The 14,493-nt window shown below is 37.9% G+C and overlaps 1 protein-coding gene across 12 annotated transcripts in view; it reads left to right on the top strand.

Moving 5' to 3' along the window:
* LOC117950467 (discs large homolog 1-like protein) overlaps positions 1–14,493 on the top strand; it is a 103,314-nt gene that overhangs the window by 59,244 nt on the left and 29,577 nt on the right. For all 12 annotated transcript variants that reach the window (XM_034881549.1, XM_034881546.1, XM_034881548.1 and 9 more), the window contains 9 exons: positions 88–141; positions 3,729–3,779; positions 6,185–6,309; positions 6,855–7,024; positions 8,237–8,373; positions 9,119–9,263; positions 10,307–10,439; positions 13,073–13,229; positions 13,878–13,980. In XM_034881549.1, the coding sequence (XP_034737440.1) occupies positions 88–141; positions 3,729–3,779; positions 6,185–6,309; positions 6,855–7,024; positions 8,237–8,373; positions 9,119–9,263; positions 10,307–10,439; positions 13,073–13,229; positions 13,878–13,980 (1,075 nt within the window). The remainder of the gene's footprint in view (positions 1–87; positions 142–3,728; positions 3,780–6,184; positions 6,310–6,854; positions 7,025–8,236; positions 8,374–9,118; positions 9,264–10,306; positions 10,440–13,072; positions 13,230–13,877; positions 13,981–14,493) is intronic.

Here is a 14,493-nt window from a genome sequence, read left to right as displayed (position 1 = left end):
TTAGCGATCTTGACAGTATGTCTTTGGTTTTGTGATAATACCCTTCAAACAGGAAGTGTTTAATCACGTTGTTGTTCTCTCTTGCAGGCCAACCCTCCTCCAGTTGTTGTCAACACAGACAGCGTCGACACCCCACCATATGTGAGTTCTGGTTTAAATATATTGTCAGTGAAATTTCAATCCCAACTGTGTACTTTGTACCCTCCTGATACTTTATTGTCTAGGTGGCTAATTCTGGATTTCGTAAGATATGATGGGCCAAATTTTAACGATCTAAGCGCATGGCTTGAAGTGCATGGTACACGTGCATTTAGGGCGTGTCCAAATCCACTTTCGCTTTGTTTGACTGCGGAAATAAGGGTCTGTGCGCCGGGTGCGTGGTTCAAAAGTGTTGTATTTAGTGTCTTCATTAATTCACAGTTGTGTTTTGGACGTAACATGCATTAAACCAATCAGAGTGTCATCTCTCATTCCCTTTAAAAGCCAGGCTGGTTTGTACCATGATGCATTGCTATTATGTTGGCGGATTAGCACCGTAGTATTTTTATTTTTAATGTTTTGCATGTGTGTGTGCGCTGTTGTAGTTCCTTGGTGTGTATAACAACCATAGTGTGCGCACTGTGCATAAGCCTAGGCACGTTTTACTAATGCGCTGTTAAAGTAAAGAAAAGCTGCGCTATTGGCTTTAAAGCAGGTTTTTGTTGGTCACCGCTGCCTCAAGATAGCAATACGCCAAGAACTTAACTAAAAACACCTCCGTTCGTCGGGCACAGATGCATTTGCTATTTAAACGACGTGCGTGCAGGACTGGAAATCAGCAACTGACAATTGTGTCGGTCTTTGCACCGCGCCGGGTGCAATATAGGGCCCGATGAGTTTTTTAAAGCTATAGTGTGTCGTTTATCTCTCCCCCATGAGGAATTCTAAGTAATGACAACAAACTGTTGACGCGTCCACACGATACAAACCTTTCGTGATCGCGCAACACTCCATTCCTATTACAGGAAATGGATGTTTAAGGTGACCTATGCTTCTCTGTCGAGGGTTGGTTGTTGTTGTAGAATCTAAAATCCTACACAAGAGGCATATTGTATATCCCTCCTGTGTAGGATTTTTTTGTAATGCATTAATTTATTTGACCTGACCTTTGGAGAAAACCTTTTTTCTATTTCCTGCTTATTTAAATTAGACATGATGAGATTTACTGATTATCGAAGTTATAGCATAGGCACATTAGGTCGTATCAGTGACATATTAAAAGAAATCTGCAGGAACTAAATCATTTTCGCTCTCTTTGTGTGTTATATTCCAGGCTATTCAGCAGGGAGTAATTCCAGAGGAATTATATAAATAAACATGTCTAACAACAACAGACACTGATTCTCTGTGGCAGCTGGCTACCAGTAAAATGACATACGGATCCATTTGATTCTGGACTAAGCTTGCTTTCTAAATCCAACGCTGCTATCACTATTGCACATCTTTATTAGGAAGACATATTGAAATCACTGAAACATTTCTAGTAGAAGCTCCAAAAAGTGCTGCAAGTCTTTACACAGGTAAACAAGACAGAGAAATGATGTAATGTAAAGATTTATAAAGTTCTACAATTACTATAGCTATTACTAGAATGCCCTTTGGAAGTTTGATTAGAAATATAATCAGTTGAAATGTATAAATGAATTACAAAAAAATCCTACACAGCGGGGGGATGTACAATATGACTCTAGGATTTCTTTTGTAATTCATTAATTAATTATCCTGACCTTTTGGGGCAAAGCTTTTTTCACTGGAAATAGCACTGCCAAAATCACACATTTAGTTAATTTTAGCATTACTACAATGGAGACACAACTTTGCCTTTTGTTTAACCTGCTCCATGTTGTCAATACTGACAAACACAACAGTCAGAGGAAGCATATGGGAGAAAAATAAGCCTGCCCATTCAGACCAATCACAGGTCTTTGTGTTTTCTAAATTACTCTGATGTGTAGTTACATTTTTAAGGATGAGCTTCAAGCACGCACCAAGCCCAGGTGAGAACTTGATGCAGAAGCATTTATTAAATGTCATTGTTGCCACGTTTAATACATTTCAATTGATTATTTTTTTCTAATCAAACTTCCATAGGACATTCTATTAATAGCTAAAGTAATTGTTGAACTTTGTGAATATTCACATTAAATCATTTTCTTTGTTAAAAAGATAAATGCCATGAAATGTCATGTCATGTCTTGTTTACCTGTGTAAAGACTTGCTACACTTTTTGGAGCTTTTACTAGAAATGTTTCAGTAATTTCAGTATGTCTTCCCAATAAAGATGTGCAATAGTGATAGCAGCGTTGGACTTAGAAAGAAAGCTTAGTCCAGAATCAAATGGATCCGTATGTCATTTTACTGGTATCCAGCTGCCACAGAGAATCAGTGTCTGTTGTTGTTAGATATGTTTATTATATAATTCCTCTGGAATTACTCCCTGCTTTATTGCCTGGAATATAACACACAAAGAGAGCAAAAAGTATTGATTTCCTGCAGATTTCTTTTAACATGTTGCTGATATGGCTTACTATGCTATACCTTTGATAATCAGTAAATTTCATCATGTCTAATTTACATAAGTAGGAAATATAAACAATGCATTACAACGATTGGATCGTCCCCCTTTACGAATAGCTGAGAACTATTATTGCGCTCAATTTTTACAGAATAATCTGATATTTTATGTTTGTAGTAAATTCATGTTGCCTTTAACCAGGTGTCCATCCAGTCTGAATATGCTCTCTGTTTGAAACGACAGAAATTCAAAGTCTAAACTAATCTGACTGCACAGGGACAGAGATTACAGCCAAGGGGATTACATGGGACATCGGGATGCCACTTGGCCTCTGTATGTGTGTGTGTGTGTGTGTGTGTGTGTGTGTGTGTGTGTGTGTCTGTGTCTGTGTCTGTGTCTGTGTCTGTGTCTGTGTGTGTGTGTGTGTGTGTGTGTGTGTGTGTGTGTGTGTGTGTGTGTGTGTGTGAATGCAGCAGGTATAACAAGAACAGCACACTCACCAACCAGTATAAACGGACTGGAACACAGAATATTTAATTGTTTGCTCTGATTGGATTTAATTCCGTGTGCTGTTCATTCAGTCAGGAAATCTAGATGTTAATACGTTTTATAGTACAGGCAGTCCTGGCTGAGCAGTGTGATTGGCTCATGGGTATTTCAGCAGGGATGTTCTTAAATATGACATCAGAGGTACATCATCGTTAAGTATGCCTTACCAGTTTAATCTCTGGGATTCATGCGTTAATCATAAATAATCAAATGTCTAATTTTACTTTTCTGTAATTCCAATATTTGTTGCGGTTTGTATTACTTGATATAATAATTGAATCATGCCCTCACATTTTGCATTAGATTTGTTGGAAAGATAATCTGAATGCTGATTTTTCTGATTTTCATAGATGGCACAGAATAGTCAATGCAGATGCATGTAGCACAAAGACAGTGACAAATTTGATAAAGCTGTGATGAACATGAATGTTCATCACATGACAGGGTCATGTGATGTAGCTGCTAATAGCAACTGACAAAGAAAAATACAGCATATAAATTATGAAGGTAAAAAGCTTCACTGTGAAACCTAAAGAGTATTTTTATCGTCCATTATGGGAATACAGCTTTTAGGATATACTCTTAATTGACACAGTTCCCTTTTCTTCCTCTTCCTCTCCATCAGGTCAATGGAACAGAAGCAGACTATGAGTATGAGGAAATCACGCTGGAACGGGTAAAGATTTAGCGTGGCCATGGCTGTCGAGAATACTTCTGTAGCTTTCCACAGTGGTTTTTAGGTTGTTCACATCCTTTCTGATAGAGCCAAGGCTTGCAGTCAGAGATGCTAGCTGGGCATGGAAAGCAGTTAGCTTCTTGTTGTTGAATCCAGCAAACTTTCTTTTACTTTTTTCCAGAACTCTTCAACACCATCATAATCTGCCAAACATGTTAGAAGTAAATTAAAGGTGTACTGAATCATGAGCAACATGCCATTGAAGTAAGTTAAGTGACAAAGGAGTGCTTTAAGGAAACTTCTACCTATTTTATACTTCTACTTCACTACTTTTCAGAGGGAAGTATTGTACTTTTTGTTCCACTACATTTATTTGACACATAGTTACTACTTATGTTTTACATAAAAAAAAGATATGCTTATATTATTCTAACAGTCTACCCAGTAGTATATAAAGTATCTAAAATTTTCCCCACATTGACAAACTATAACATTAAAATGCTCTTACAGTACATGAATTTGTTAGTGAACAAAACTGAATGATTTAATATTTTATAATATAACACTGTAAAAAGTGCCCTACATAATGAGTATTTTTACTTTTGATACTTTAACTGCATTTTGCTGACAGTACTTTTACTTTAGCTTGTTGAGTTTACTTTACTTGTAATGGAGTATTTTTAAACAGTATAGCGTTATAGTATTTCTACTTTTACTTTTTGTAAAGAATGACAGTACTTCTTCCTCCAAAGTTACTTTCCCATCTTCATATGTTCACTAATTTATAAAACTCTTGGTTTTTAATTACACATCAACTGAATTCATTTGAATCCAAAAGAAGAAAATAAATATACATTTATAAAACCAGAAATGGTATTGTCATAAAAACTTAACCGCTTCCGTGTCAGCTATACTACGTTTGGAGTTCTCATTTATCTTTCTACTCTTCTTCATCTCACCATTCTGCCTATCTTTTACTCCCTCCCACCATTGGTCCAGCTCTGTTGACCCTATTTCCACGTCCATCCATCCCTACTTTCTTTTCCAGATCCTGGTCTTCCTCCTCATTATTTTTTCCTTCCCCTCGCCCGAGGCTCTCTCTCTCTTTTTCTGTCTCTCTCTCTCTCTCTCTTTCTCTCTCTCACTCGCTCTATTCTCCAATGACCTGGTTCTGTCTGCTTGACTGATCTGCTGTAAAGACACTATGGACATACACGCAAGCAAAGGAGCAGACATTACACTGGCTTTTAACCCACCGGCAAACCATGAAAGAGTATGCACAAAGTAAAGGGTGTCTTTAGGTAATGTCTTAAATTGACAGAGGCGCACTTTTAAGTGTTATTTTCTAACAAGCAATATCTGGATAGAGCTGTATTAGTGTACATATTGTTTGTTCAGGTGATAAACTAGTTTTGTAAGAAGGGAACATGGGGGCCATTTAGTAGGGCTGTACGTGCACACTACCGGTCAAAAGTAAGGGGTCACTCACAAATTTCCATTCACCTCCATTATAGACAGAATACCAGCTGATCTGATTGGGGGGCTGATCTTTAATGCAATATCTACATTGCACATCATCAGCAACCATTCATCCAATGTTCCAAAGGCACATGCTGTTTACTAATCTGATCTCATTTTAAAAAACTAACTGAAAAAAACATTGGAGAACCCTTTTGCAATTATGTAAGCACTTACTAATCTGAAAATTGCTGCCCTGGTTAAGAGCAACTGATCTCAGCTGGTATTCTGTCTATAATGGAGTGCAATGGAAATTTCGAAGTGACCCCAAACTTTTGACCAGTTGTGTGTCTGTGCGTGCGTGTGTGTGTATATATATATACATTATCGTTATCTAAATGTCAACTTGCATAATAAACAAATCGCTAAAAGCTGCAGCAATATTTGAGTTATTTTTTGAGTTAGTCGAAAGAGTATCAGTAGAAAAGTACTTTATATTTTTTAGTTTTTTAAATTCAACAAGCAATTTTCTGTATTTTGGCAAAATACTGAAAGCAGCAAAAAGGCAGAACTGATCACACTTTATTATCTTTTTGTTTATTGCAATTAATATTATTGTCACGATATTCTACAACATTATTGCATATTTTACTTAAATTGTGCAGCCCTAAGTACAGTATTTAATATATGCCTTTTGGTGATTTTGGCAACTGGAAGAAATATTCCAGTGTGGTAATGTACTTCTTACTTAAACTACTGCAGGGTTTCTAGGTGACATTTCTAATAAACTGTTCATTTATTACTTAAAAGCATCTAAAAAAATAGCAGTAGTTCTAGATAGAGAGATTTCATGGCAGGGCAGTAACAGTAACTTTGTCATTTATTTAGGTTCAGATGGTGTTTCTTATTCCCATTATAAGACTGCCTGTGTTTGTGTGCGTGTGTAGGGTAACTCAGGTCTGGGGTTCAGTATTGCAGGGGGGACCGATAACCCTCACATCGGAGAAGACCCCTCTATCTTCATCACCAAGATTATACCTGGAGGGGCCGCGGCCCAAAATGGACGACTCAGGTACACACACCATTACCTCATTGTTATTCTGACCTAAACCAAAACTTAAGATTTGAAATGTTTAACCCTATAAGGTCTAAGGACATTTTCACATTTCTTTTTAAATTCACCTTTTAAAGGTGTTAGTATATACGTTTACCCAATATGTTTCTTGCCAAGATGTTTTGAATAAACTCCGCTTTCCATATGGGGATGCCCAATTCTTTTTCTAGAGCAATGCGTAAAACAGATCATTTGGCGCTAGTAAGCTAAAAATGTTGATGTTGGCTTTTTGAAAGTCCTCAAATCTCTTTTGAAAACAAACCTTAAGTTATGCAGTGTTGTACAAATTCTTTGTACTGATAGTGTCTGTAAATTACAATTTGGAATATCGCTTTTTGAGTAGGAGTTTTGTCAAATGTTGTTTGGACGCGCCAGTGTGTCTTTCGTCTTTTGAAAGTTAACCTTGTTGGAACCAGCTTTTTGTCATCAGAATATTACAATATAGTCTTCACTCCTAATGCAGGTCAAACTACCTCCTTACTGTATGTGACTTTTCTGTGCAGGGTGAATGACTGTATAGTCCGGGTGAATGAGACAGACGTCAGGGACGTGACACACAGCGGGGCTGTGGAGGCGCTGAAGGAGGCGGGAGGTCTGGTCCGATTGTGTATAAGACGCAGGAGGAGCCTCACTGAGAGAATCCTGGATATCAAGCTGGTCAAAGGACCTAAAGGTGAGAAAATACTATAAAGATAGGGAACATACAGTTGAGTCTGTAAATATCAAAAACCTGGATTTGGCTTAAATACAGCAAATTAGATTTGAAATGAAGCAAAACTTCCTGAAATTCGCAAAAAAAGTTTTTTACGCTCGCTTGACGTGGTTTTTGCCTTGTACGAAAAAGAGTTGATCCAAATCACAAAATGTGAGCTGGAAACAGCTTTGCCGAATAAGTTGTGACATAGGGAACATGTAACTCGCATGGCTATTGTCCTGGTAACCGTCGGATGGGGTAAGGATCGGCACACGGGTCTCATCCAGTGCGGCGCACACTTTTGGCACAATGTGCCTAGTGGAGTTGCCGTCCGCTATTGCCTGTCCCTCAGTCTCGTTGGGTAAATTGATGAATTGTTTCAACCGCTTGAATCATTTGGCCCTGCACACCGCGTATACACAGCGGTGAACCGTTGTCTGTCTGACACCAAATGTCTCCGCCATAACCCCGTATTCTGCCTAGGTGGCCAACTTGTACAATGCTACCTCTCTAGCCAAAGAACTTAGCTTCTAAACTCTTTAAATTAGCAAACCGGTTTGCAATCTACAACCAATTCATTACGTCAACTTGTGATGAAATAACGCTTTGCGTAGTCTAGTTTATTTGCTCTTAACCGGTTGAATTTGCGTTTTCTTTTTTCTTATTTTTTGCAACATTTTAAAAGTTTGCTTACATTTTGCTTAACAATTAGATGGAAACATGACAAGCGACTTTGCAATGAAAGTTCTGACTTTGAGCTTTGATATTGTTTAAGGGTGTTAACATGCTTCTCCTCTCCTACTACTAACTGCCTGCATGATAAAGCAACAAGAAAGTAAAGACATCAACTGGTGCCTGAAAGTATGATGAGGCACAATTTTTTTATTTCTGCTGGGAAGTCAGTAGCAAACAGTTAAATGATTGAGCAGGTGAAAGAAAAGAATAATAGAGCAACTAATGCTGCAATATGTGACATATGAGAGGGTATGGTTTACCTTTTTGGATTTGCTTTTTTTACTACCCCGTAATTGTACTGTATCAGAGAAAATATTTAAATGTCAGAACTAGTAAAAGGGCCCAGGGGTAGGAAAATGCAGCAATGCAGCAAATCAAAATATCAGACATTAGAAACACCCTCAGGAAACCAAGAAGTTACATACAAAACTATGACCTGTTGATGTTTGCTCTCAGGTTTAGGATTCAGTATAGCAGGTGGAGTTGGAAACCAACATGTCCCGGGCGACAACAGTATCTACGTGACTAAGGTCATCGAGGGAGGGGCTGCACACAAAGACGGACGGCTACAGATAGGGGACAAACTTGTGGCTGTAAGAAACACATTTCCCTTTGTTACCTTATGTAGCTTCTGAACTTAGTATCATGCAAATGTTTCAGGGTCTAGAATGTAGACATCTGTCATCTAGAAGGTAGAAATCTGTCATCTAGTATGTAGACATCTGTCATCAGACATTTACACAATTTCTTTTTTTTAATATGGAAAAAATAATCACAAATGAAATGCAATACAGAAGATGTTTGCATGAACAACTTTCAGATTATAGTATTCTTTTAGGTAAATTAGCCCCATATAGGTAATGGACATTTGCAATAGCACCAAATACTGCATGGCATGCTATGAATTGGTTTTATTGAATTGACATGTCTTTGTTATTCCTTAGAAACACCAAATACAAAATTATTTTCCCTTAATATAACCAAAATATAAGCAGAAATGTAATTAGGTGTGATTGAGAAAGATAGTGGACAAGAGTATGATTGTATCAGATTGTTACTACTCTGCTCTACATCCAAGCCTGTTAAAGGTGATTTGACACAGCAGCAGACCTTTTTGCATAACAAATAAATACAACATAATTAAAGCTTTTTCTCCGTTAAGTTATAATTAAGCAGTATATTTTAGGATGCGTGTTCAGGTTATGGAAGCAGCCACAAAACTGAATGATAGCATCCACATTGTCTGGTATGGACATAGTGGTGTCTACATGTTGTCCATGTGTCTATGCACATCTGCCTGTACATGGTAATACAGAATGTGTCTTCATGTGTCTCCAGGTGAACGCCGCCTGTTTGGAGGAGGTGACTCATGAGGACGCAGTGGCTGCCCTGAAGTCTACTTCTGACGTTGTTTACCTCCGCGTTGCCAAACACGCCTCCCTTTTTATCAATGACACCTTCCCTCCACCCGACGTCACTAATTGTAAGTTTACCCCCCCCTCTAAGTACAAGACTTGCCCATAATGAATAAACGGCTCATTTCCTAACACGGCTTAGAGGGATCCGGCGTCTTCCAGACTGTGGAAACTTATTCACAACATCAGACACAACTTGCAGTGAACTGGTGCACTTGTGAATGTAGCACACATCATTGCAGCCAAGAGGCTGAAGCATTTGATGGCCAGATGGTGTTGAACTATAAAGAACAACAAGGAGCAAAGCTGTTGATGGTTATTTTTGCTATGGGTGGGTTTATAAGAAAGCACACATTTATTATTAGGATTAATAATAACATCACAGTAAGCTTGAATTCCCAGACCAACATCATTACAAGCAATCAATTAAGGCATCATGTTCAGTAGCTTAAAGATGTTAACAAACATTGATATACAGTATATATACAGAATGTGTGTGTGTGTGTGTGTGTGTGTGTGTGTGTGTGTGTGTGTGTGTGTGTGTGTGTGTGTCTCATGAGTTGTACTGTGGAAAGACCAGGAAAGGGAAAGTTAAAGGGGAGTTTTTATTTCCTTTTTTCTTCTCTTTCAAATGACACTGCTGTTGTTACTGCTGATGGTAAAGACCATGATGTAGCTCAGTCAGATGTTGAATCAGATGTATACATCAGAAATCTCACCTCAAACTGTGTCAGAACAACATTGTTGTAAGTCATCAGCAAAGCAGTGAAGAGAAAAGGTGTAGACTTTGGCTTTTCAACAAGTTTTCATTTCCACATGTATAAACACATGTATTACTCTGAGGGAAGTGGTTAATAAACTTTGCCCTATATTTTTGTTGGTTGTCATGTTATAGAGCATATAAATATAACATCAACATGACTGACTAAAGATACAGTATGAGCTGGGATTGATTGAAACCCTATGTTCATTGATTGAAACCCTATATTTAATCAGGTGAGGATGGTTTATACTTAAAGTACATGAAATTACACACTTTTAAGAAGACATTATATAATTATGTTTTATGTTCGACAATATGCTAATATAGGAATTATGTGTGTTCTTCCAGCTTACTCACCACATCAAGACAACCATATAAGCCCCTACATGAGCGGCAGCCAGTCTGTAAGCCCCGCCCCATTGACCACGCCCAGATACTCCCCATTGCCCAGGGCCATGACCGGAGACGACGATGTCAACAGGTGAGACACATCTCACATCTATGGGACAATTTATAGGGCAGTGCAAACCAAAGATGTTTCTCTAATTGGGACTACAGACTTCTTTTGTGGAATCCGACCCCTGTTCAATAAATTGTATAAATATTTATTATTTCATTATTTTTTTAATTCCGTTGAGGGTTTTCTAAAAATAAACAATAAATATGTAAGATTATACATAGAGACATAGGGATATACATTACTTTTTAATTAAAAAAGATGGCGGACCAAGGAGACATGAAATAAATGGAGTACGTTTTTGAAAATATTATATTAATTGGGCTAATAAAGGCTTAAGTAAGCATTATATTGCAATTGGTCTCCTATTTAAATTTGTTAGATTCCCAAATGGTTTAAGCATTTGATTATATTTGACAAAATGTTAAGTACTGGACTTTCAACTCTAATAGAGATTTACATGCAGTAACAACAGCTATGTATATGTAAGGAAGTTAGGTTATTATTAGTTTTAAAAATATCAGGCATGTCTTATCTTCTGTGTGTCAGCGCAAAACAATTCCAAATGCATCACCATTGATGTATTTCTATAATATTTTGCAGCTATCTGAATTAATATTAGATATTAACTATCTAAAAAAAAAAAAGTAAATCAAGCTGTCTAAAGGAGCTTCATGTTTTTTTTCTCTTGTCCTTTATTGATTCCCCCATGTACCCCGCTGATCTCGTAAGTGGTTCTCAAGAAGTTCCTGACACCAGATCGGGTACTCCTTAGTGCTGTGGAAATAGGTCTGGCAATGCGAGACCACAGATTGGGAAAAGTCCCTAGAGAGCCCAAAATACACTGAGTAACCTCTGTACCTTCCTGCTCGCTCTGCTGCCCCTACTCCTGCTGCTGCTGTGTGTGTGTGTGTATGTGTGTGCGTGTGTGCGTGTGTGTGTGTGTGTGTGTGTGTGTGTGTGTGTGTGTGTGTGTGTGAGTGTGTGTGGGGCAAGAAAAGGCAGATGGCAGCGTGAATTTGGTCTGGCATGTTAACTCAGGTCACATACGTACAGACATGCAGATAACACTCTCAGTGCTGCTCTACTGTCTTTAATCCTTTTTAATGGACGGATTAAAGCCTGTCACAGCCCTCCTCACTCAACTAGCGTCACCGTGGTTACCAGAATATGACTCATTTTGGTCATAACCGTCAGGGCCAATCAGTGTGCTTTGATAGTAATAAATCTGATAAGCTACAGATAGACTGCAGAATGATCATAATGATGGCTGCTGTTCTTTTTTCTCTGTTTGTAGCTCTCCCTTATTCTCTTTTTCCTTTCTTCCTCTTTTGTACTATTATTAGTTTCTCATGCAAATAAAATATTTCAGATTTTAAAGGTGTCTACTGAGTGTGCCCAAATTTAAGAGCATTTTTGTTCTCTAAGCAGGAGCTGTCAGGTGAAAGATTAGTTCCTTTTTTTAATTTGTGCTTTAGAACGAGGGATGCACCGATTCAACCTTTTCCCCCAGAATACCGATGGCAGTACCTTATACCAGGGTATCTGTCAAAACCAATTACTCATTTTCCCAAATGTATTTTCTGTGTCCTCTACCACACCGCTTGGTAGTTATTGGGACCATTTCTATGAAAGGTTACATAAGGCCAGGATTGCTGTGGCATTAAAAAGGGAGTCGCCAACCCACCGTAATGAAAGTAACTAATAGTTGAAACATAATTGTAAAATGTGTTTAATGTGGATCTGTGAGGTCAGGATAGTAGTAATCCAGTGCTTTTCCAAATTTCACATACAGTATGTACAGTGGATGAACTATTTAGTAAATAGTCTGATAACTCACTAACAAGTATTTAACTCTTGGATCTTCGAATTGCTTCTGCCCTTCCCATAATTGTTTTCATCCAATATTTAAAGTGAGGATGCCTTAATGGTCCAGTGGTCTCTTCACAATAACATGGACATGATTCAGTTCTGTGTGAAATACGTACAGTATGTATTAGTAAGTTTTGCCTTGTGTTGACTTGGATTTTCTGAAGTTGCTCTTGTGTATTCCCACCGTCAAAATACATTCAAGATATGCTGATTTACTAAAGAAGTACATCATTTATTGGTAAAACCCAGTTTGGAAGTGTTAGCCGGAGTAACAAACTGTGGTGTTCCAACAAAACAGAGACTAATACTGCAATACTGACACCTGCTGGTCACCGTGGTGAATTATCCTTGTTTATAAATTCCCTTTCCTCCCACTAAGACCGACCATTTATCACTACACAACATGCTTGTGTCACATGTATTATACATGCAGAAACCATTAGAATGTATACCGTAATTGTTAAATAAAGTTTTCATTTGTAGTCACGTTGTGTAAAATATTAAATTATATAATTACTCATCCTGTCTTGCTCTTATCATACACTTGTCACTGGTTCTTAGTTTGTGGTTAAACAGTTGTCAAAAACCATGCATTAGCTAAAGTTTGAGTAGCAGAATAACAGTTGCTTTTTAAGTGGTAACTGATTGATTAAATGTCATCTTACACTAAGATGCCTACAAAACAGATAAAAAGAAACTGTAATTATGAATTTTGTACTACAACATTGGCTACTATCATCTTTTACCCTAATGCAGTGTGTATGTTTAATTTACGTTTCTTCCAGGGAACCTAGGCGGCTGGTGCTCCAGCGGGGGTCCACAGGTCTTGGTTTTAACATTGTTGGAGGGGAGGATGGAGAGGGAATCTTCATCTCCTTTATTCTCGCTGGAGGTCCAGCAGATCTCTGTGGGGAGCTACAAAAGGGAGACCGCATCCTGTCGGTATGAGCTAAAACCTACCACATAAACAATGCACATAAATATATAAGACTGGCACTGTCAGCATAACTATGATTAATAACTCAAACTGCAATCATTATAGCTGTATAGGTTATATATGGTTATCAAGGGAGTCATCATGTCTGTTTATTTTTCTCCAGAAACTGTCTGTACATCATTAATGTGGTGTCACGACTCTCAGGGTCACTGTGAACATTCTGCTGGACCTGAATATTTTGAATTTGTTCTGATGCTTGTTTGCATGCATTCATTTTCTACTGAATTTAAATTTAGTCAGTTACAGTACATGAATTTAAAGAGATATTTCACGTAACTGATATTGTTTTTTCTGCACATTCTTACCACTCACCACTATTGGCTGATGGGGGGATGTGTATGTTAACGCTGTGTTTTGTTTGAGTTATTGATCTACCTGTGTTTTGTGTGTGTTATTGACCTACCAAAATGTACAGTGTTCTGTATGGTGTGCTCATCTCGCTTTACATTTATTACTATTGATCCAAGGCATGGGCTCTAATAATAGTGTGTGTGTATGTGTGTGTGTGTGTGTGTGTGTGTGTGTGTGTGTGTGTGTGTGTGTGTGTGCGCGCGTGTGCGCGGGCGTGTGCGTATGTGTGTGCGTGCTTGTAGGTGAACGGTGTGGACTTGTCCAGTGCAACACATGAGCAGGCAGCAGCAGCTCTGAAGAACGCAGGACAGACTGTTACCATAGTAGCGCAGTACAGACCTGAGGGTGAGTACTCAGATAAACCCAGTACATTGGCATCCACATCATGTACAGATTCAAATATACAAAATTATAAATGGAATCTGGTTCTTCTTCTTTGTCTTCTTCTTCTTCTTCTTCTTCTTCTGCAATCAGTGTATTGCTCCCACATACAGTTACTGTAGGAATGCCCAAAAGTTAATAAAAGGTGCTTTATGTTTAAAAGACAAAAACAAAATGCACTGTTTATGGGTGTAAACAATACTTAAAAAAACCAACATAAATGGCATTTTAGATTTGAAACAGCTATCAGATAAAGAAGATATTAAAAAGATATCATACACAAGGTATCATATTGTGTTTGATTAGTTATTGGAACTCTTCTTATTATGTTATGTTGTGGTTTACTCTTCAGTAATAGTAATAGCTGCTGAATAGTAATTTAAGGGAACATTTTATCATGCTTCTATATACTGAATTTTTGGAAATCTAAACACACACACACACTGAGAGACAGAGTGAAGGGAGGTTTGTCTCCTG

Source organism: Etheostoma cragini, chromosome 9 (genome assembly GCF_013103735.1).
Source record: "Etheostoma cragini isolate CJK2018 chromosome 9, CSU_Ecrag_1.0, whole genome shotgun sequence".
In the NCBI taxonomy this organism is placed as follows: domain Eukaryota; kingdom Metazoa; phylum Chordata; class Actinopteri; order Perciformes; family Percidae; genus Etheostoma; species Etheostoma cragini.
This window is presented reverse-complemented; position numbering and strand designations above follow the sequence as displayed.